The 21923-nt window shown below is 37.3% G+C and overlaps 3 protein-coding genes across 4 annotated transcripts in view; 2 read left to right on the forward strand and 1 right to left on the reverse strand.

Annotated features, from left to right (window-relative positions):
* LOC124434143 (E3 ubiquitin-protein ligase HUWE1-like) overlaps window positions 1-12957 on the forward strand; it is a 31874-nt gene extending 18917 nt beyond the window's left edge. The window contains 19 exon segments of the mRNA XM_046984023.1: window positions 587-754; window positions 819-980; window positions 1518-1661; window positions 2516-2806; window positions 3002-3115; window positions 3771-4019; window positions 4555-4715; window positions 5008-5680; window positions 5915-6231; window positions 6345-7961; window positions 8885-9184; window positions 9186-9387; window positions 9529-9612; window positions 9773-10144; window positions 10264-10722; window positions 10992-11191; window positions 11524-11823; window positions 12120-12310; window positions 12542-12957. Of these exon segments, the coding sequence (XP_046839979.1) occupies window positions 587-754; window positions 819-980; window positions 1518-1661; window positions 2516-2806; window positions 3002-3115; window positions 3771-4019; window positions 4555-4715; window positions 5008-5680; window positions 5915-6231; window positions 6345-7961; window positions 8885-9184; window positions 9186-9387; window positions 9529-9612; window positions 9773-10144; window positions 10264-10722; window positions 10992-11191; window positions 11524-11823; window positions 12120-12310; window positions 12542-12644 (6107 nt within the window). The 3' untranslated portion in view covers window positions 12645-12957.
* A 1814-nt stretch (window positions 12958-14771) lies between these two features.
* LOC124433899 (methylglutaconyl-CoA hydratase, mitochondrial-like) lies at window positions 14772-20968 on the forward strand. 2 transcript variants are annotated; one of them, XR_006944641.1, is made up of 9 exons: window positions 14772-15069; window positions 15155-15222; window positions 15318-15390; window positions 15469-15720; window positions 15787-16013; window positions 16083-16130; window positions 16213-16300; window positions 17207-17288; window positions 20405-20968. XR_006944641.1 is itself a non-coding variant. In XM_046983745.1 (8 exons), exons 1-7 carry the CDS (start codon window positions 14919-14921, stop codon window positions 16288-16290), a joined length of 897 nt encoding a protein of 298 aa, XP_046839701.1. In that variant the 5' UTR covers window positions 14772-14918; the 3' UTR covers window positions 16291-16300; window positions 17207-17493. The 2 variants fall into 2 exon arrangements, 1 of the variants encoding a protein (XP_046839701.1); XM_046983745.1 differs by lacking the exon at window positions 20405-20968 and having other exon boundaries at window positions 17207-17493.
* Window positions 16420-21897, reverse strand: LOC124433898 (target of rapamycin complex 2 subunit MAPKAP1-like). The gene is made up of 18 exons (XM_046983743.1): window positions 21581-21897; window positions 21162-21231; window positions 20631-20732; window positions 20505-20560; window positions 20271-20428; window positions 20134-20184; window positions 20001-20052; window positions 19860-19939; window positions 19070-19139; window positions 18593-18657; window positions 18284-18342; window positions 17875-17981; window positions 17686-17799; window positions 17529-17608; window positions 17179-17236; window positions 17026-17105; window positions 16822-16960; window positions 16420-16736 (listed from the first exon to the last, which is right to left on the reverse strand). Exons 1-18 carry the CDS (start codon window positions 21651-21653, stop codon window positions 16633-16635), a joined length of 1518 nt encoding a protein of 505 aa, XP_046839699.1. The 5' UTR covers window positions 21654-21897; the 3' UTR covers window positions 16420-16632.
* Window positions 21898-21923: the final 26 nt, after the last annotated feature.

Below are 21923 nucleotides of genomic sequence, written 5' to 3' on the forward strand. Positions count from 1 at the left end.
ATAATGTAGCTCGTGAATATGAGTACAGAACAGTCATTATTCGTTCAGACTGTGTACATGTACATTATAATGTAGCTCGTGAATATGAGTACAGAACAGTCATTATTCATTCAGACACATTAACGTGAATATGAGTACAGAACAGTCATTATTCATTCAGACTGTGTGCATGTACATTATAATGTAGCTCGTGAATATGAGTACTGAACAGTCATCATTCATTCAGACTGTGTGCATGTACATTATAATGTAGCTCGTGAATATGAACACAGAACAGTCATCATTCATTCAGACTGTGTGCATGTACATTATAATGTAGCTCGTGAATATGAACACAGAACAGTCATTATTCATTCAGACTGTATACATGTACATTATAATGTAGCTCGTGAATATGAGTACTGAACAGTCATTATTCATTCAGACTGTGTGCATGTACATTATAATGTAGCTCGTGAATTTGAGTACTGAACTTATTTCATCATAAATACAGAACAGCCATAAATCACTGGAACTACGTCTATCAGGAAGTTTCAGATAACCGCCATAACACTGAAGTATGGTATAACTGTTTCTCTATTCATAGATGCGCTTGTCATAGAGATACATCGTGAGGCCGGCAACGACAATCAAGAAGGTAATGATGATAACAGTAGGATAGGTGAGGATAATGACGATGAAGATGACGAAGATGATGACGATGACGATGATGACGAAGATGATGACGATGACGAAGGGGATCACAGATCCGATGGTATGCCCAAGAATTTGAAGTTGTTGAGAAGTGAAAGTGAATTATTTTCCTTTGATGTTTTTAGGTGAAGATGAAGAAATCGAAGTGGAGGAAGAAGACGAGGTGGGAAATAACGACGAAGGAGGTGATAATGCTGTTGTTGGTTATAATGGAGTCATCATGTTAGAAGATGAAGAGGAAGATGAACATCAGGATGATGATGATGATGAAGACGAAGATGACGAAGGTAATGAATTCATGTTTCTTTGAAATAAATGAACGTCCTCTCTATCTTTGCACTGCCTTATGCAAACGGAGTAGACCTTAGGGAAACCTCGAGAGAAGATCAGTGCAAGTCATGGTGCAAGCCCGATACCGAGGACTTACACCTGCTCGCGGGCTCTCACAAACGTATCCAAGGTTTGCATAAGCCAGTGCAAACACGCGAAACATCATTTATTTCTTTTATACAACTACAGTAATGCGAAACAGATAGATTTAAAATAAAGATTTTGATATTTCTCTAATCTAATCTATATTTCCAAATTCTCTTTCACTCGTGTTATTGGTTGAGCTCAGATTGGTTTACACAAGCCAATGCAAACTCATCTACAGACTAATCAGCGCATGATTGAGCTCAGATTGGTTTACACAAGCCAATGCAAATTGATCTACAGACTAATCAGCGCATGATTGAGCTCAGATTAGTTTACACAAGCCAATGCAAATTGATCTACAGACTAATCAGCGCAAACGATTTATTGTTATTACTTTATGATTTTAGACGAAGAGGACGACGATGATGAAGAAAACAGTGAAATTGAGGGAAATGAAACATCAGAGTTTGCAGAACAAATACCAAGTGTTCATGGTGCTTCAGGAATTGTCAACGATTTTCTCTTTCTTCCATTAGACGAGCCTAGACAAGGTATGCATTCGTTATGTTTTATTGATGGCGTGTTTGCTTTTTGGATGTGAGACTGGATTAACTTTTTTGGGGTCGGGTGCATAGGTATGCTTTCAGGTTTTAATCGTCTGCGTATTGAGCATTTTATGATGTATATTTTATGTAATCTAGCTTTGTTATTGTCTTGTTTCCTTCAGACATGTTTGACAAAATCATTGAGTTGCCTCGACAAAGTGTTTAAACTAGTAAACTTGAAAATTCTACTCTCAAATGAAAATGAAAATGAAAGTGAATTGGCCGCCACAAATTGCTAGATTTAATTTCACGATAGTTATGACGCTTTTCTCTGCAATTATATACATTGCAAGTGTGCAGTTGATAAGCTAATAGTTTAATAAATTTATGTCAGTTTTCTATCCAAAACAAAATATATAATTTCAAAACATAAGGGTTGAAAAAAGGGTTCATTATAGACGATACGAATGGCTTGGCTTTTTTAAATGTTATCATTGTGAAAATTTAAAGTCTTGGACTCGATTATTTATTTGAACACGATACAAGGAAAGCAGATAATCCTTGTTTGCCATGAAGCCCATGGATGGTTTGCTCGTGATACACGAGAAACAGTCAATGAAAGTGTTCTATTGTGAAAGATATTGAACTACTTCAAAATATATAAAACTTGTTTAAGGTTGGCTTAAGTCAAAAAGGCAAAAGTCGTGTGAAATTTTGCAGTACACTGCCCTTGTAGTGTTATAGTTGACTTCTAAGCCACTTGGCAAGACTATGACGAGTTGACCGCGCAGTTACAAGAACAATTTTCTCTGCTATTATTCTTTCTTGAGATTAACTTATTGCCTTTATTGTTTTTATAGGGTCAATAAGTCGTTTTGTACGAGAACACACACGTCCCGGCATTTTTTCGGCGCCTGGTTTTCGTAGTGGTCTTTTTGCGGGACTTCGTTCTGGCATTTCGTCCAATAGCATACCTTCGTCATCTGACGTCACTATGGAACATCCTTTATTGAGGCGGCAACAATCAAGAGAGCGACCTAGCAGCAGTCAGGCGGGAAGCTCGCGTTTACCACGTGTTCACGTAGTTCGTGGTGATCGCAGTCGACATAGTCACATGACTCGTGTCCATGTTCATTATGCGCACCCGCAAGGTAGGTGTAGTTCTAAATGTTTCAGTATACGACTTATAATGACATACATCAATTGTCGAAAGGTTTAGAAGAAAAATTTAAAAATAGTGATTATTCACGAAGTTTCTCTTGTTCTGTGTTTCATTATAATATTCTCTCTATCAAGTGTTCATTTGTATTGAGAGTAAAGTGGGTGTTTATTCGTCTAATCTTCAGATATTTCGCGTTTTAATCGCCATCTTCTTGATGATGATATTCGTTTGATAACAAGAGCAGGACATAGGAACTTGGATGATGAAGATCTCGCTAGCATCTTTGATTTGGCTGATGGTACGTAGGAATTACTATCGTTAGATTTTGTTTTCTCTGTGGTAACTCCTTCTTTGGATAAAGTAAGGATTTGAAGTGATCATTGAGGGGGTGATAGAAGTATGGATATGGATATGGGAGGATATTTTGATTTCTCGGCTACAAACATTGTCCATGATAGAAGTATTAGTATGGATATGGGAGGATATTTTGATTTCTCGGCTACAAACGTTGTCCATGATAGAAGTATTAGTATGGATATGGGAGGATATTTTGATTTCTCGCTACAAACATTGTCCATGATAGAAGTATTAGTATGGATATGGGAGGATATTTTGATTTCTCGGCTACAAACATTGTCCATGATAGAAGTATTAGTATGGATGTGGGAGGATATTTTGATTTCTCGCCTACAAACATTGTCCATGATAGAAGTATTAGTATGGATATGGGAGGATATTTTGATTTCTCGGCTACAAACATTGTCCATGATAGAAGTATTAGTATGGATATGGAAGGATATTTTGAGTTCTCAGTTATAAACATTTACTATACTCGCAGGTTATTAAAATTTTTATTGTGATATATGAGGTGAATTTGACAATGAATGTGACAAATTTTTATTTGATTCTGTCAGACTTTTTTGAAATAAGTTTTATTTATCATTTTTGTTTAGGTCTAACAACGACGAATACTTTATCGGATGTTTCGTCCCCCTTAAACCTTTGGCTACAGGAAAGTCAGATACTGGATGGTGGGAGTGTGTTTCACTGTGTTGCCGGTGTGAAAAAGAAAGTTTTGCCAACACTCGAGCGAGATTTAGACGCTCAAATAAACACCGTTCGTGAAGCTGAAAGAAAGAAGAAAAAAGAGGAAGAGACGAAGAAACAAGCGGAAGAAGAAGCGAAAAAAGAAAAATCGAAAGGTTAGCGTTTAGTTTGGTCTTCATCTTTATTTCCAACTGTAAATCTCTTCTCATTTAGTTAACTTTGACGTTTGGTCTTCATCTTTATTTCCAACTGTAAATCTCTTCTCGTTTAGTTAACTTTGACGTTTGGTCTTCATCTTTATTTCAAACTGTATATCTCTTCTCGTTTAGTTAACTTTGACGTTTGGTCTTCATCTTTTATTTCAAACTGTAAATCTCTTCTCGTTTAGTTAACTTTGACGTTTGGTCTTCATCTTTATTTCAAACTGTAAATCTCTTCTCATTTAGTTAACTTTGACGTTTGGTCTTCATCTTTATTTATAACTGTAAATCTCTTCTCATTTAGTTAACTTTGACGTTTGGTCTTCATCTTTATTTCAAACTGTAAATCTCTTCTCATTTAGTTAACTTTGAGGTTTGGTCTTCATTTTTATTTCAAACTGTAAATCTTTTCTCATTTAGTAATCTTTGACGTTTGGTCTTCATCTTTATTTCAAACTGTAAATCTCTTCTCATTCTTTGCATTCTTAAGATGAAAATGCACCGAAGGAGGCAGTGCCTGAGCCTTCAGACACGTCAGCCCCATCTACTTCAAGTAGTAGTGAACCAATGCAGGTCGAGCAACATCATCTGAACCTGGTACATCTGTATCAGGCCGCGAAGAGGAAGGTCATGTATATACAGAAGCTTCAGGTTTGTGTATCTTAATAAGGATTAAATAAGGATTAATAAGGAATAAATAAGGATTATAATATTAGTGCTGAGTGCCACTCGCTTATTTCGATTATTCTGTGTCAATAATTATTTCGATATGTATCTTTATGAATGTGTTGTCACTGATGAATGTTTTTATTTTTTCTATGTACGTTTGTGTTGCTCTATTTTATTGAATTATATGGCGAATTGTGAAGCTTTTTTATGCTTAATTTTACTTGTTTGTCAGAAGATCTCCTCGTACTGAAATATATTTTGCATTAATTTAGAGAGCGTATCGACAGAATCAAACCTTGAAAATGCTGTCTCCAGTGATACCCAGGCCATTCCATTGACTGTGACAACTGATGTCGATAACTCTGAGTCAGAAACGAATATTGAACGCGTGATTATCACTCCACCTCTTGAGCAGTCATCGGAAATGAGCATTGAAGTTAGTAATAATGCTTCATCCGCATCGAGCAGTGTGCCGTCGTTTGAGCCTTCCCAAAGTGTCACCAACATTAATACTCCTGCGAATCCCGAAGTTCAAATGGAAGCAGGTGCGAATCCTGAAGTTCAAATGGAAGCAGGAGCAAATCCTGAAGTGCTAATGGAAGCACGAGCAGATCCTGAAGTGCTAATGGAAGCACGAGCAGATCCTGAAGTGCAAATGGAAGCACGAGCACATCCTGAAGTGCAAATGGAAGCACGGGCAGAAGATAATGTGACACTTGATGCAAACCTCTTCATTAATCCTCCTGAAGTCACATCTAACATTTCATCTACTGCGACGATATTTGTTACTCCTCAGATCGAAACTCCCGTTCAAGAATGTCCTGGTGCCCCTGAACGTCCCTTGACGGAAACACCCGATCTTTCTGATCCGAATCTAGCCCCAACACCAAGATCTCCGAATGAGGATCAGCTCATGGATACGACTGGTGATGACGCGTCACGAACAGGTAAATAATTGTGTCTGACTGTATATTTTAAAAAGCCAAGATCTCTCATAAAGTATTTTAAAACTGTAATGAAAAACAAGTAAAAAAAACTTGTTCTTTATAGAGTAAAAAGTAAGAGTAAAAAGATAGTTCATGAAACGCATGCAAAAATCTTTTCTTTTTCTTTTAGCATTTCCAAACGACAATATGTCGACATCAGAAAGTCAACCTACTGACCGGGTCATGAATTGACAGAAAATCTTACTCTCTTCAATACAAGGACACAAGAACATAACAACAGCGACGGTAGTAATAATGCAAGCACTTCAACTAATCCTCCTTCTATGATTGATGGAGTACAAATACCTGAAGGTGTGGATCCTTCATTTCTTGAAGCTCTTCCTGAGGCCATACGCCGTGAGGTGTTAGCTGAACAGCTCGCTTTACGACGCAATACGAGCACCACTGCGTCATCAAGTGGACCCTCTACCTCTGATGGAGGAGAGAATAGCTCTACTTTTAATGTCAGCCCAGAGTTTCTTGCTGCTCTTCCACCTGAAGTACAAGATGAGGTAAGCAGAAAAGAATATTTCTTATTTTGGATTATTGATCGTCACCAAAGTTTACTTAAATCCTGATCCTCGAGTTCATTATTTAATTATTGTCTGTGCATTCTTTGTCGCAGGTTCTTCAACAACAGCGTTTAGAGCGAGAACGACAGCGCGTGCGCAGTACGCCACCGGAAGAACCTCTTGATCCAGGTACCTTCTTACGTAATCTCCCTCAAGCATTACGTCAACAGATCCTCGCAGACATGGATGACTCACAACTTGGTGTTTTGCCCGAAGATCTTTCCACGCAGGCGCAGTCATTGCGTAGGGAGTTTGAATCACGTCAAGCCCGCCTTATGCAGGAAAGGTTTGCTTTCGGCTCGGACAACGAGGCTGCTTCTGCAATATCAGCTTTATTTCGTCGCTCGCGTATTCCACGTCGTGTTGGTCGTGTCGGTCGTGGCGGTAGTTTCCAGTTTTCCCGTTTCATTCCTCCGTCTAGTGCATGGGGACGCTGTCCCGGTTTTTCAAACACGGCTAATCAGAACAAGGAGAAGAAAAACGCCATAACTGGACGACAGGTTCTTGATAGCGATGCTCTAGTATGTTTGTTGATCTTACTTTTTATTGAAGAACCTCGCATCAATAGCAATCGCTTATTGAAAGTGTTGAGAAACATTTGTTATCACGAAGATACTAGACTTTGGGTTATACAATCACTTATTTCCGTGTTACGAAGGACTAGTGGACAAAATCCCGATGGGAGTTGTGCCCCAGTTACAGCATCCATTGCTCGGGGCAAAGGTACTGGGAAAAAACCCGATACTCATTCTAAAGCGCTTGATGATCAACTAGGCAAGTCATCACGAGTGGCATCCGATACGATTCCGAACACATCTTCGTGGCTGAATATGAGCGTTGACGCCGCTTTGGGATGCAGAGCGCGTGTTTTTAACGTTCAAAAAACGGGAAAATCTGCATGTAGTGTTAGCATAAACGAACAAGCTTCCTTATTTGTTTGTAAACATGTTCTCGATGCTTTGACTGCATTGGCAAAACACTTTCCCGCCAGTTTTGCTCCACGGCAAGTCACGAGTTGTTCCGAAGCTGATACGAAAGATGAGCGTCCTACAACGAGTGGATATAATGAATCCGAATTTTGGAATGCCTTATTACGACTCGACGGTAATTATGGCGGGAAAAAGGGTAAAATGTTGACAAGAACCATTTCATCTGGAGGAAATATTGCGAAAGGTGATTCCAATGCGTCACCTCTTGCTTATCTTATGAACTTACTTTCTCACCCTGTCATACGAAAGAACGTTAATTTAATGGATGTATTGTTGCGGCTGCTTTCTATTGTATCTGCTTCGTTACCTGATGGATCTGACCATGCGAGGTCGTTGCGAAGCAACGCTGTTGGCGTTTCCTCGCAAACTAACCAATCAGCGGGTAGAAATATTTTAGTTCGACTTCCGGAGTCTGGAGCTACCACAATTCTCGAGACATATCCTCCTCCTCCTATTGATTCTGGTATAGGTGACTGCAGTGGTTCTTCAAGTCTTTTGGTAGCAGAGGAGATTGGGAGTGAACCTATGGATGTCGAAGTCCACTCATTGACGTCATCAGCGTCTAATAACACGGAGTCGGCTGCCATAACTACAACACAGTTGAGGTTAGCTGTTGATGTGCTCACCACTGGTTCGTGTTCCGATGAAGGATTGGACGACGTTACAACTGTTCTTCTTCAGGTGAGATTGAGTTGTTAAACAGCTTTACCTAACATGGAAAATTAAGGATATAGAAATTTTTTTCGGAAACGTCAATGTTCTAGATTGGAGTAGGTGTGCATCGGTGCATGGTGGGTCCTTATTGAATATCTTATGTCAGACTTTTTTGGGTGTATGGGGTGTGCTTAGTGGGTATCTTGAGTCAGACTTGTTGGTGTATGTGGTGGATCCTTAGTGGGTGCCATGTGTCATACTAGGTTTTATCGTGGTGTGATGTATGGTTTATCTTTATTGGGTATCTTGTGTCAGACTTGTGTGTCTATGTTGTGTCGTTAGTGGGTATCTTGGGTCAGATTTGTTGGTGTATGAGGTGGGTCCTTACTGGGTATCTTGGGTCAGATTTGTTGGTGTATGTTGTGGGTCCTTAGTGGGGTATCTTGTGTCAGATTTCTTGGTGTATGTTGTTGGTCCTTAGTGGGGTATCTTGTGTCAGATTTGTTGGTGTATGTTATTGGTCCTTAGTGGGGTATCTTGTGTCAGATTTCTTGGTGTATGTTGTGGGTCCTTAGTGGGGTATCTTGTGTCAGATTTCTTGGTGTATGTTGTGGGTCCTTAGTGGGGTATCTATTGTTGGACTTGTGGATGTCTGAATGTCATTCGTTGGGAATTGAATGATACGGCCACAATTGTTGTTATTTAATTACTTACTACATAGATACTTTCCAATGAAATTCGAACATTCCCTTCTGCATTCTCCATAGTCAAGGCTTGGAATTTTGTGCGCAGTTCATCCCACTTCTCCTCACACTTGTAAATTACTCTCTATTTTTAAATGCACGTCTTTGCAGCATAACTCATTTCTTCAAGTCAAGATACACTGATGTAGTTTCAGTGGGACTGTTGTTCAGGTCGACATTAAACCTGTGCTTACATCACGTTTTCAGGTATCTAGGTTGGACGACATAACACGTGTCACTGTTCTCTCCTTGTTATTGTATGGTGTTACTGAACTTGGTAATTTGTTACAAGGCAATATTTCTACGTTATTGGATGAATTGCGCGAATATAACGCGACGCACGATACAGTTGTACCAAATGAAAGAACGAATAAAGAACCACTGGAACAGATGTTGGCTTTTCAACGAATGAATAGATCAAACAACGCCTACTTTCCTGCCGCTGTTCGAATGTACACCAATGAAACGAGGTGGCATGGTGTCTGGTTTGAGAGGAAATCGACGACGTAATCAAGGTCAAGGGCAACAACGTCACATCCGGTCACTTACATACGATCTTCATCTGCCCTCCATGGCTTTGTTCACGGATAAGACGTGCAGTCAAAATCTCTTCCTTCGAGCTCTTCGTGTTGTTTTGCAGTTGCGCGTTGCAGCTAGAAAAGCAGCCATTGCCGCCAAGAAAGAAGAAGAGAAAAAGAAAAAAGTTAAAGGTCTTGTTACTATGTTGTATATGTTTTGTTCTTGTTAAAATTGAAGCGGTCTGACATGGCTGAAGATTGGATACGTGATTAGAATAAGCGGACAAACTATTCATTGCATTGTGTTGAATTTTCTTAATTTTTTCCATGTAGACGATAAAGAATCGAGCAAGTCAAATGTTTCAGCAAACAACGAGACTCGTGAAAGTGAAAAAGATCATGCAGGATCATCTAAAGGTATTTCCACGTCTATTCTCAAGCTATTTTCTGCGTTTTTATGTATCTAGACTGGGGTAGTTTTTTTTCAACTCTGTGTTGGAATCTTAGTTTGTAAAGTCAATTTCTCGCGAGTGTTTTTTTTTAACAAAATGCTCACATCTCAATTTTGTTATGTTAGAGTGCAGTGTCGACGAGTTAATACCACGGTTAAGTGGTCAACTGTCTCTTGGGGAACTATGGCAAACATTGAGTGACTGCTTGACTGAATTGGCTCGAACCTCAGATCGCAATGCCGTTTTGGTGCTTCAACCGGCAGTCGAGGCTTTTTTCCTTGTCCACGGTACCGAGAAGGAAGGCAAACAATCAAATAACACGCAGCAATCACGTGGCCTACCAAACGAAGTGGCACGGTTGGCACCTATACGAAGTATTGACGATATGCCAGCATCACCTGGACCCAATTCTCCGGGTGGTTCACTAAATCCCGTAGTACAGTCGTCCATCCCTGCGGATCTGCCCGAGGATCAACAGATGTTCTTGCGATTTGCAGGTAAAGACTTTGGACGATGTTGATAATAACTTTTGAAGAACCCAAGAACCAAGAAAAGCATTTTTCTCCTACTCAATAAAGATTTCAATAATCTTTATATATGTTAAAATTAATTTCAGAAATGCACCAGACAGTTCTCAATCATATATTACGACAGTCGACAACCCATTTGGCTGATGGTCCTTTTGCCGTGCTTGTTAATCACACGAGATTTCTTGATTTTGACGTGAAACGCCGTTACTTCCGACACGAACTTGAACGGTTAAACGAAGGCGCCTCAATGCGACGCGATGATTTGTCAATCCATGTTCGACGAGAGCACGTGTTTGAAGACTCTTATCGCGAACTGCACCGAAGATCTCCCGAAGAACTGAAGTCGAGATTGTACGTTGTATTTGAAGGGGAAGAAGGACAAGATGCTGGTGGTTTACTTCGAGAATGGTACATGATTATGTCACGTGAGATGTTTAATCCTAACTACGCATTGTTTCGAATCTCTCCTGGTGATCGTGTTACGTACCTACCGAATCCCAGTTCGCATTGTAACTCAAACCATTTAAGTTATTTCAAGTTTGTTGGTAAGTGTATCTTGATTGTTTTTCCACTGACTTTTGCTCCTAATTGACGACGTTTTACATTTCAGTGTGCAGTGTTTCTTCCCCTTAAAAAAACTTGCTTTGTGATGATTTTGCTAAGAATTCAGTAAATGGTTTATTTATTTTGGTGTCGTGTCTATATCTTGTACACTAGCTTCATAGAAATTTTCTTTTTGGTTTTAAAGTAGCGTCCGGTTTCGTTACTTTGCCAAAAGTGTTTGATTTTAATATGAATATTCTTTGTTTCGTAGGTCGTGTTGTAGCAAAGGCAATTTATGATAACAAATTGCTCGATGCATATTTCACTCGCTCTTTCTACAAACACATCTTGGGCATTCCTGTCAAGGTCTCCGATATGGAAGCTGAAGATTACAGTTTTTATCAAGGCTTGGTGTATCTCCTTGAGCACGACATTGATGAGATTGGAGTTGAATTGACGTTCAGCACTGACGTAAATACACATTTATTTTCACCCATTTCGCTCAATCATAAACATCGCTCCATTACTGTTCCGCTTTCCTTCCTAGAAGCCATATGCTATATATTTTTACATTTTGTCACTGTTTGTTCTCGCCGCTATGACCTCTTACTGTGATCTAAAACTGAACAGACAATAACAAAATGTAATCTTTTTCTTTAAAAATGTACCCTCAATACAGTTAACTCGTGTGACGTCATTCTGTGGTTTTGTACTTTTATACATCATGGCTCTGGTCCAATCAAGTTGCCTCGTTTTCAATACAATAAATCCATATTCATTTTTCTACATTTTTTTTTCTGCAGATCGAGGAATTTGGTGTGTCCGAAGTACGTGATCTTAAAGCAAATGGTCGTAATATTCCTGTTAACGAGGACAACAAGAAGGAGTATGTTAAACTTATCTGTCAAGAAAGAATGACCGGCTCCATACGCAAACAGATCGAGAGCTTCCTGGAAGGATTTTACGAAATCATTCCCAAAAGATTGATCTCAATATTTGATGAGCAAGAACTGGAGTTACTTATATCAGGGCTACCTACGATAGATCTCGATGATCTGAAGGCGAACACTGAATATCATAAATATAACGAGAATTCACTACAAGTAAGTCAATATTTCTTTGAAGCTTATCCTAGCTAGAAAATTTCTCCACATTTCAACAACTCCATCACTTCCTAACAAAAGTATCTATGACCTTCACTTGAATATTTGCCTGCCCTCAATCACCTTCTCTTTTTCTATCGTCTATTGTTTTTTCTTCATGAAGAAGCTCTCCTGTCTTCCTGTAACTTATTTATGTCTCTGTTATTTGATGCATATCTTGTGTCTCAAAGTCAGTAAAAAAGTTCTATGAACCAGTGCTCATCTTACACTTAGCTTTGCGACGTATATTTTTTTAGATTCAATGGCTTTGGCGTGCTTTACGATCATTCGATCAAGCAGAAAGGGCGAAATTCCTTCAGTTTGTGACAGGAACATCTAAAGTTCCTCTACAAGGTTTTGCTGCGCTTGAAGGAATGAATGGCCTTCAGAAGTTTCAGATTCACCGAGATGATCGCTCTACAGACAGGCTTCCTGCTGCTCATACATGGTACGTTTCGACAAACACGCTTGAGATTGATTGTCCGTTTTTCCCCATTACTGCATACTCGTTACATACATTTAAATTTGTATTGTGTTTAACGTGAAGTATCCTTTCTCTCTTCGTTGCGTGAAGGTTTCATATTTCACATGAATTTATCGACTTTATGTGAGATTCCTTCAAAGTTCACTCTACGTTTAGCTGAAGTCGTACTTTGATTTTCTTTTTATTATCGTTTAGCTTCAATCAATTGGATTTACCACCTTACGAAACATACGACAAACTGCGTGCTGTTCTGCTGAAGACAATCCACGAATGCCCGGAAGGATTCGGATTGGCTTGAAACTTAAAGGAAGCAATGAGGATCGTGGTATTTCACAATTACAAAATTTGTTTACAAATTAGGTGATGTTACTCTGCTGTTTGAAATATTTTTCGAAATCTCTCCTAAAATATTTGTAAAAAATTGAACTACTTCCGATTTCATCCTTATTCGCCTAATACATTTTTTTTTGAAACTCTTTTGTAAGAAATACTAGGCGTCGTAAGTTCTAACGTTGTACTTGTCTCCGTGGCCCTAGTCACTCCATTATGTAATAGTATGATTTGTCGTTATGAAATTTTGCAAATATATATGTTATCATTTTTTAATGCAACCCATCGTCATTAATCTAACTTTTTCCTTTCCAAAATATCAGTTATCTCATTATAATTTACGGATCAGTGAAGAATGTTTTCAAAAAACTGCCGCAAGTCTTCAGCAGAAAGACCTGCAAAGCACCTGTTGTGAAAAATTGCTATACAGTGTCTTTTAAATTAAAACACTAACACCTGCATGATTTTCAGCGAATCATAAAATATAATCAGCATTCTAAAACTGTCTTACATCATAATGTTTAACAATTTGATAGGAAATATTATATTTTGTTATAATATTTTGTGTTTGTTATGTTATCATATTTTATCCTTTGAGCAATCTGACCCATGAAGTACGATGATGTCAACCATGAGTCTGAAGTCTTGTCATAACTTTCATTTCTTACGTGTTCGCATTTATATCTATATCGAAACTTGGAAATCCATTGCCTATTATCTGCTTCCCTATTCGTCACTGATTGTATGCTTTCTTTCCTGACCAAATTCAAACCATGCTTGTTCGTGACTTTAGCGTTCTCGTCTGAAGACTCTACAGCTTTTTTCTCAGTCAGTTCTATCCTTTTTTGTATTCTTCTCAATAAGTCTTTGGGTGATTTCATTTTATGTGTTGGACACACATCTTTTAGTTTGTACGGCGTCTCAAGAATTTGCGACCTTTTCATGTCCCTAGTTTATTGTGAAAAATACTCTCTTTTACATTGATTTTCGTACAATTTCAATTTGTGATATTGTTTCTATGCCAAGATACCCATCTCTTCATCGCTTCTCTTACTCAATTATTTTCGTAATGACCTTCATGTTATTGTTTTTATTTCTTGTTGTTGATCGCAGCTTACCAAGAAATACAAATTCTTTGTGGAAACGTGTTTTCAAGTTCTTAGCAACAAAGCCCAGTTAATGAAAAACGAAAATACCTTTCATTGCAGATAACTCCTGGTGTGAATCATAATCGTCCTTAATCCTTCTGATCATGCAAGAACGCGATTGTTTTCATGTAAATTCGATTCCTTTCGATGATTATAATTACAAATTTTGGCATGAAAAAATTGATCACTTAAGTCTGTTCAAACAATTCGTTGACAAGTTTTTCCCGTTTGTGTAAACAGAAGGCTAGTTCCATGGCATTATAGCTTTGTGCAAATTGCTTCTAATCCTTGTGCATTTTTTCAATACATCCCAAAATTGATCCGCAAATTAATCCCACAATTAATAAGTAAAAAATCGTTATTTCGATTTAAGAGGACAACACAGAGTGCGGGCTAAAGACAAAGGTGTATGTCCGTAGATTGGTTCCTTCATGTTCGTTCATTGATGATCGAATTGATGCTTTTGGGGAGGAGGAGTAGAAAGAGGTGAGGACTTGGGAAGAGGTGTAGGAGGTAAGGGGTAGGGAGGACGAGTAGAAAGAGATGAGGGCTTAGGAGGAGTAGAAGGAGGTTAGGACTTAGGAGGAGGAGTAGAAAGAGATGAGGACTTGGGAGGTGGAGTAGAAAGGGGTGAGGAATTGGGAGGAGGATTAAAAGGAGGTTAGGACTAAATTTAGACGTCATTTGAAATAGTCCTGATTTTGTAGGTGGCGTCTTCAACGTTTTTTGTCTACTTTTTGTGCCCACCTTGGTCGCTATCTCTATGTCTACGTGTATGTCTACTTTTATGTCTACCATTATGTCTACCTCTATGTCTACCTTTATGTCTATCACTATGTCTACCTTTATCTCTACCTTTTTTCCCTTTCATAGCAGTGCATTCAAAAAGTCGTCAATTGATAAGAGACTAAGTTGAAACTAGTCATTCTGCCAGAATTCGAAGAGGTTGTTTTACAAAGGCTTATGCACGGTTTCAACTTTTTTGAAGGGGAGTTGCAACATCATAAAATTTGAAAATTTTTGATCCTCTAGACAACTGGACTCGGGATGGTCTTAATTAGAGATGAATGAGTTGGAGAAATGTATAATCCAAGATGGCCGCCCGTGTGTTTTCTGTTTGTAAACGTATAGTAAGGTGCTCTTTATTTCGTGAGAGAGACGCTCGCTTGATCTTTAATAAAGTGCGAAGTTTGTCTTCGAGTGAAGAGGAATACAATTTCCAAACGCTCACTGGCGATTTAGAAGGTTTGTGAATAAAAAATGTGATTGTGTTTCGGAGTTCGGACTCGTCGTGTTTTCGATGACAGAACTTTTGATTGATATTCTTTAGGTATTGCCGTATTTTCTATGAACAAAGCGAGCAGCAGGAATGCCATAAGCAGAGATTTCTTAATTCAGGTCAGAATATCTAATGTTAATCGATTTCCAATATTTTGTGACGGTCTTCAACCATGAGTGTGTATTGTAGTCAATAATAATATTGTTTTTGTTAGCTTCAAAATGCCATGGATGCAGTGAAGTATGACAAAAGTCTTCGAGTATTTATTGTAAAAAGTGATGTGCCAGGTGCGTTTAAACCACCCTGCTGGTAATGAAATTGAATGTGTGATCCCTTAAGCACAACTAACTCCCCTCAATTTTCAGGAACATTTTGTGCTGGTGCTGATCTTAAAGAGAGAGCAAAAATGAAAATGGAAGATGTTGGTCGATTTGTTACCATGGCAAGAAATTTGGTGACAGAGTTGTATCATTTACCAGTGCCAACCATTGCAGCAATTGATGGTGTTGCACTTGGTGGTGGGCTTGAGTTTGCTTTGGCTTGTGATTTGAGAATTGCAGGTTGTTCATCAAAATTGGGTCTGGTTGAAACAAGACTGGCTATCATTCCCGGTGCTGGTAAGTCGTCATCAATGTTAACCACATGTTATCTGCTAAATTCCTAAGTTATACAATTTATACCAGGTGGGACTCAACATCTTCCGAGACTTGTCGGAATGTCCAAGGCTAAAGAGTTAATATTTACTGCTAAAATTCTAAATGGGGAAGAATCAGAAAAGATTGGATTGGTAAACTACGTAGTGGAAGACAATAAAGTTTATGACAAAGCTGTGGAAATTGCATCGACAATATTACCCCAAGGTCCTATTGCCTTAACAATGGCGAAGAATGCAATGAACAGAGGAACGGAGGTGAAAGTTTGGTTTCATCATTTCAATGACTCTTTTAAATTCAAGTACAAGCATTATTTCACAATTTAGGTTGACCTTACATCTGGATTACAATTTGAAGAAGCATTGTATGCTCAGGTATGAAGTTTAGTGATTTTATTTTAGGTTTCTTACAATGAAATCTAAGCTTCATGTATATTTCATTGCTCACAATTAAAAGGTTATTCCAACAAAAGATAGACTCGAAGGATTGCAAGCTTTCAAGGAAAAAAGAAAACCTGTTTACAAAGGGGAATGAACAAACAAAGGTTAGAGATGCAGTTACACTTGGACGAACACCTACCTACCAGGGATGCATTTTAAAAACTAGAAACATCTCCTCCCCCTTTCTTGTCAAGGATCTTGAATATAAACTGAACAACATGACTAAGGGCATAAATTATAATTTCTAAATAACTATTCACAACTTAAGTGTTTTGAGTAGGTTCGTTGAATATCAACAACAGCATTGCATAAAAGTAGAATTCCATATTAAACATATGTCGTTATTTAGCTACATTGTTGGACCACGTGATCGCTGTTGCTTGCTGAAAGATCTTTCACACAGCTTACTGCGTTTTGACCAGCGTGTTGCAGTTTGTCATGTTCTTCTTGATCTTCTAACGCGTAATCTCTGGAATTCCCTCCAACTTTCACTTTTCGGTGACGAGGCTAGAATATTTTCTATCTTACGAACAATTTCTCCTAAAATACGTTGAAAACACCCAATGTTAGGAACTTTAGGTGACATTAATGTAACAAGCAGATATAACTGACTCAGGAAACTTACCTCCAACATCATAATTACATTCAAACTCGTAGTTTTTAAAATCCCGATTCTCATTTGAGTAGATAATTCGAAAGGTACAACGATTCCCATTCCTCCGTGTTATCTCGCAGTGTACTACATTATCCATCTCTATGTTCATCTACACGGGGAGGGTCGTAAGTTACGGTGTTGCAAAAGTCCTGGAAACTAGTGTTGAGTACTTACAGCGCGCGGTGATCTATTCCAGAAAGGTCGCTGACTGGATTGCGTTGTCTGAGTAATTTCAATATTTCTTGAATCAATACCTAGGACAAAAATTATTTATGCTTATATTATCTACAGCTTAGATATGCAAAGCATGGAAGATTGCTTATTTACCTAATTGAACTTCGCTTTTTGCATGCAGAAATCCTTGAAGCATCGTTACTTTGAAAGCCTACGAAAGAAACGTTGGACACAAGGAAGATGAAAGACCATTGAACTCTGAGGTAAAATGTTAATTACACATCGTCTGCTTTACTTGAATTAATAATTTCTAATTGAAAGACAACTGTTGCGATGAAGCTTGAAATAAAAAACCTTGGAATTTTAAGAGTACGCGCAGTTGTACAAACAAGATATTTATTTATCAAGAGCAAACTTAAGCAGGAGGCATATTTCTGGTTGTTGCAAAAATAAACAAATTTAAATGAAGTACCACGATTCAATAACGGCAAGACTTCAATCACCTTGTATTGTTGTAAAGTGAAATACTCCGCTTCGTCATGCGTTAATTTTCCATTTTTATCACCTGAATTCTTCCTCATTTCTGTGTAGAAATTCGTAAAGTTCAAAACCGTGATAATTAAAAGGACCTTTTGCTCCTTCTAGCAAACACAAACATACGCATTGATGTCTTTTTAATCATAATGAACTCGAGTGTTTCCATATTTTCCAAAGTATCTTCCAAATCAATAATGTTCAAAGGATCGTGACTTCTAACCAAAACATATTCATGACCTGCATTGGAATATATACGTAAAGTGACCACTATAATTTCCTTAAATTTCCCAATGAAATAAATTTCTCAGATACCCGTTCTTTTGATCCCGCGTTTCTTCAGCATTTTTTCAAGAACAACTTTCATCTTCGTATCCCACGAATTAACTGAAAATTTCGACGATCCCCTCCTTTCTTCGCAGCTAAATAAAATTTAAAAATTGTCTTAAAAATAGCAAACACCATGGTGAATGCTCAAAATAATATCGTAGTAGTTCATAAAAGAACTGTTTAAAAGCAGAACACTAACCCAATAGTTCTACAAGAACTGTTTTAAGGTTAATAACAAAATAAAATTTCATTTGAGTCGGAGATATTTATGTTGGAAAATGCGTGATGATTAAAAAGGAAACAAACTTTTTTGAACAGAATAAACTTAACGATATTTTTTGGCGGTCATTTTCATAGAAGATTTTACAGCCAGGGTATAATTTCTCTTACGTACACATAAACAATGATTTCAGAGCGAGCTGGCGTTTTAGGAACGGGTGGTTTTTCTTCTTGCTATATAAAAAAAATGCATTTCGCTACATTTTAATGGAAGACATTTAGGTTTTGATAAACCAGAGACTATAGGCGTATTTATGTTAACAGTTCTTCAAAGGCCATCGCCCATTGGGAAAAAAATTTCAGAAACCTTCTTTTCGGAAAAACAAATATTTTTGTCCTTGATTTGCTCTAATTTGTAAAAGTTTCGTAAACTTTTCCCAGTGGATACAGCGTTTGTATTAAAATTTTACATTGTTATAGAGACCTCGATATACGACAGCGCCAACGCTTTGAAATCAAATTTACTTATCATTTCCTTCTTATCCAACGCTAAATAAATAAATAAAGAAGTAAAAAAAAAACAGATCACATTTAAAAACGGATGGTAGTATTCCAAAAAAATCCAGTTTCTCTTTGTTTGGAACTATCAATGAAATTTAGAATAAACGAAGTAAAAAACAATGTTGCCTTTTACAGAACAATGTGAAACATGATAGTCGTTTGTTCTGTCAATAACGAGAGCATTGATCCATATTGAAAATGGCGAATTTCACATTTAGCTGATGACAAAACTAGATATTACCACAATGAATCAAAATAAGTATTGTTTAGTCTTGAAGTGCAGATGTTTGTGTGTGGGAATTGTCAGCATACTAAAGTCTTGTGAAGATGAATTTTTGATAACCAGAAGTTGACTACCACAGTCGTATATATAATATTGTTATCAGATCTTGAAGGATACCTGGTAGATCAAAATCAACTTCACCATCCACTTCATCAGCAATTAACAAACAGTAAGCATTCACATCATTCTGCAAATATAACAAATTTCATCATCAAGACTAGAGAACTTCATGGTCTTGGTATCATTGTAGTACATTGCAGGATTTATTGGGGATTAAAACTCAAAACTCCCTTTTTTGGTGTTCAACATCTATTTGAAACGGTCTGACAATTTGCTGAAACAAATTCAAAAATGCTTCAAGTTTTTTATCTATCTAAAGTCATTTTTGTTTTCATGTATTTGTTAAAACTTCAACATGGTTGTCAAATGTTATGGACCTCAACTGCCGTTGTTGCATTTCCACTTTTTTAGTTCTCAACCTAGAACTGCTTGCTTCCATAAACCAATTCTCACACACAACTGGACCTGCTGCAACCAATCTGCTGCAGCAACCCCTTTGCACCTTAGAGTAGCCTAAACTAAACAGTCTTGAACACAAAATTTATCTACAGTGATCTATCTGGGTGGGTAGGGCTCTTTTCAAGCTGTGCAGATGTAACAACAAAATGTGCTTGGTTTAACCTACACCACCTGCCACACTTGGACTCACAATTGGGCTCTCAGGAATGTGTAAAAAAACATTTTTTGCTCATTTTGTTCCTCAGTCAACAGAAAATAATACATTTTCACCTCTATAATTGATAACTTAAATACTCCCTATGGTGAAGAGATCAAAAAATTTTGGATGCAATGCTTTTAAACATTTTGTAATACGTTCTTTGCTTAATCTCATAAAAACAAGAAAAACCTTCAATTCTGGTACTCTTTTTTTTTCTGTGTACTTGAACATGATCAAACCAATCAAATCTTGCACACAGGCATTCTCAACTGCAAAGAAAGATTTGAATACTAACATAAAACTTTGGAAGGCATTTTTAAGCATTGTTACCAATAAGATAGATGTTCATTTCTGGTGGCTGCTCTTCATTTGATGACGATGCCTGTAACAACAAAGTTTATTTCTGAAAAAACTGCCCTTCAAAGGCTTATATGAAAGTTTGGAACAGATAATTTGTTCATACCAATGGAAAGAAAATTTTAAACAGCCGTACTTTATTTGTTCTTGAGTAAACCTGCAATTGAGTTCATGCTTTAATAATTGTCTTGTCGACACATTGTTGAATTTTTGTCATCAACATGTACAGATGTGTATTGTCACCTCGCCATCAAATTTGCTGTAGTTTTCAAAAGGATTCCATGGTTGGTTATGACAATTCTTCACCAAAAATGACAATTTGGAAACTGATTTACCATCAGTTCTTGTTTGGCCGCCATCACTTACTTTCTTTTTAGGAAAAAGGCGAAACAGATCTTCATCTACATACAACAGAGATAAAAGGTTCTGGTTTGCATCAACTAGCGTAAAAATTATTGAACAAAAAAGCCCTCTCACTTGGCAATACTTCAGGGTCTTTCCATGGAACCATAATCACTCTTTCCTCTTCGATTCTAATAAACATATGCAATGAAATTATAAACACTTTGATCGCCATGTATGAGTGAGAAACGTTTGCTGTACTTTGCAGTCTTTACTTCTAAAGGTTTTTTTGTCGAACTTTCTTGGCCTGATCCAATTGGGCTGACATCAATATCAAATGAATTTGGAAATTCGCTTAGATCTCTGTAAAATACAAGTGACTATTTTTTAAACAATGTGGAAATCTTCAGAGTGCTTTTTCAAAGTAAGGATAGTGCTATGAATGTGAACAATCATTTCAAAGGGTAAAATTCTGAAATTCAAACTACATAATCCATAAAATAAAACGCAAATTCAAAAATAACAAAGGCTTTTCCGAAGAAAGTAAAATCATGTTTTGTATATATTTATCAAAAGGGCAACAAAATCTGAGCTTCATACATTTTCCTTTGATTCAAACAACTCTATTATACAACTAGCAAATTTTGTTTCACATAATATCTTTAAATTTTTTATCACATAATAATGAAACTTTATAGATAAAAAAGAAACAACTACTTGAGTCTTGAAATAGACGAGATATGACTACTTGAAATTTCAACAAATGATAACTGATAAGCAAGCGAGACTAACCGAATTTTCTGTCGATGTAGGACCTTTTCGTTCTCAGTTTCTTCATTCACAATGACAATTTCACTCATTCCTTCAAAAAAGGGAAAATACAGCGTAAGAGTAAAGCAGTTTTGCATTATAGTTGTGAACTAAATGGATATTAAGGATTTATGTAATTAGCAAAACATATCAGTATCAATCCAATCATTCATACAGCAAAAGTATATTCCTTTAATTATTTGTTGGAAGACTTAACAGCTTGATTATTGATTCTTTTGTACCTCAAATAACAATAATCTATTATAAATGTGCTGCAGACGGAAAGTCGTCAAGTTTGACAGATAAGATTAGATCCTTTTTTTGTTTGCATTTATTTCAAGAGTTAGAAAAACACTCGTGTTGATAACACGTATTTTCAAACTTGCAGTGCAATAATTTACCGGTGTCATCGCTAGTCACACACGAATGTCGGATTTGTGATATGACAAATTGAGCATCATCCATAAAAGCCATTCCAAAATTGTCATTCAAGAAGTACGCTTTTTGTACAACTTCGGTATTTCGCAATATTCTCTGTCAAAAACTACAGACGTCCGACTTGCGCAATTCGTCATAATTCCAACAGCGTGTTGATCATCACAAATCAAAAAACCTCATCGTGATGTAAAGGCTCAAGAATGGCCTCAAGTCTATCGCGGTTATCCATCGACCGTTTAGTAAATACGAGAAATTTGCATTTTTATCTTCGGCGAAATGTTTTGTAATATTGTAATTCTTTCCTAG

This window comes from Xenia sp. Carnegie-2017, unplaced genomic scaffold (genome assembly GCF_021976095.1).
Source record: "Xenia sp. Carnegie-2017 unplaced genomic scaffold, XeniaSp_v1 HiC_scaffold_14, whole genome shotgun sequence".
In the NCBI taxonomy this organism is placed as follows: domain Eukaryota; kingdom Metazoa; phylum Cnidaria; class Anthozoa; order Malacalcyonacea; family Xeniidae; genus Xenia; species Xenia sp. Carnegie-2017.

What these genes read in the sequence shown, in the direction of transcription:
- LOC124433899 (XM_046983745.1), top strand. Translation starts at nt 14,919, where the DNA reads ATGGCCGCCCGTGTGTTTTCTGTTTGTAAACGTATAGTAAGGTGCTCT. An exon ending in GCAGAGATTTCTTAATTCAG is followed by an intron (nt 15,223 to 15,317) that starts GTCAGAATATCT and finishes TGTTTTTGTTAG; the next exon opens with CTTCAAAATGCCATGGATGC. An exon ending in CAATGAACAGAGGAACGGAG is followed by an intron (nt 16,014 to 16,082) that starts GTGAAAGTTTGG and finishes TTCACAATTTAG; the next exon opens with GTTGACCTTACATCTGGATT.
- LOC124433898 (XM_046983743.1), bottom strand. Translation starts at nt 21,653, where the DNA reads ATGGCTTTTATGGATGATGCTCAATTTGTCATATCACAAATCCGACAT. An exon ending in AGACCCTGAAGTATTGCCAA is followed by an intron (nt 20,429 to 20,504) that starts GTGAGAGGGCTT and finishes TGTTGTATGTAG; the next exon opens with ATGAAGATCTGTTTCGCCTT. An exon ending in AGTTGATTTTGATCTACCAG is followed by an intron (nt 18,658 to 19,069) that starts GTATCCTTCAAG and finishes TTATTTATTTAG; the next exon opens with CGTTGGATAAGAAGGAAATG.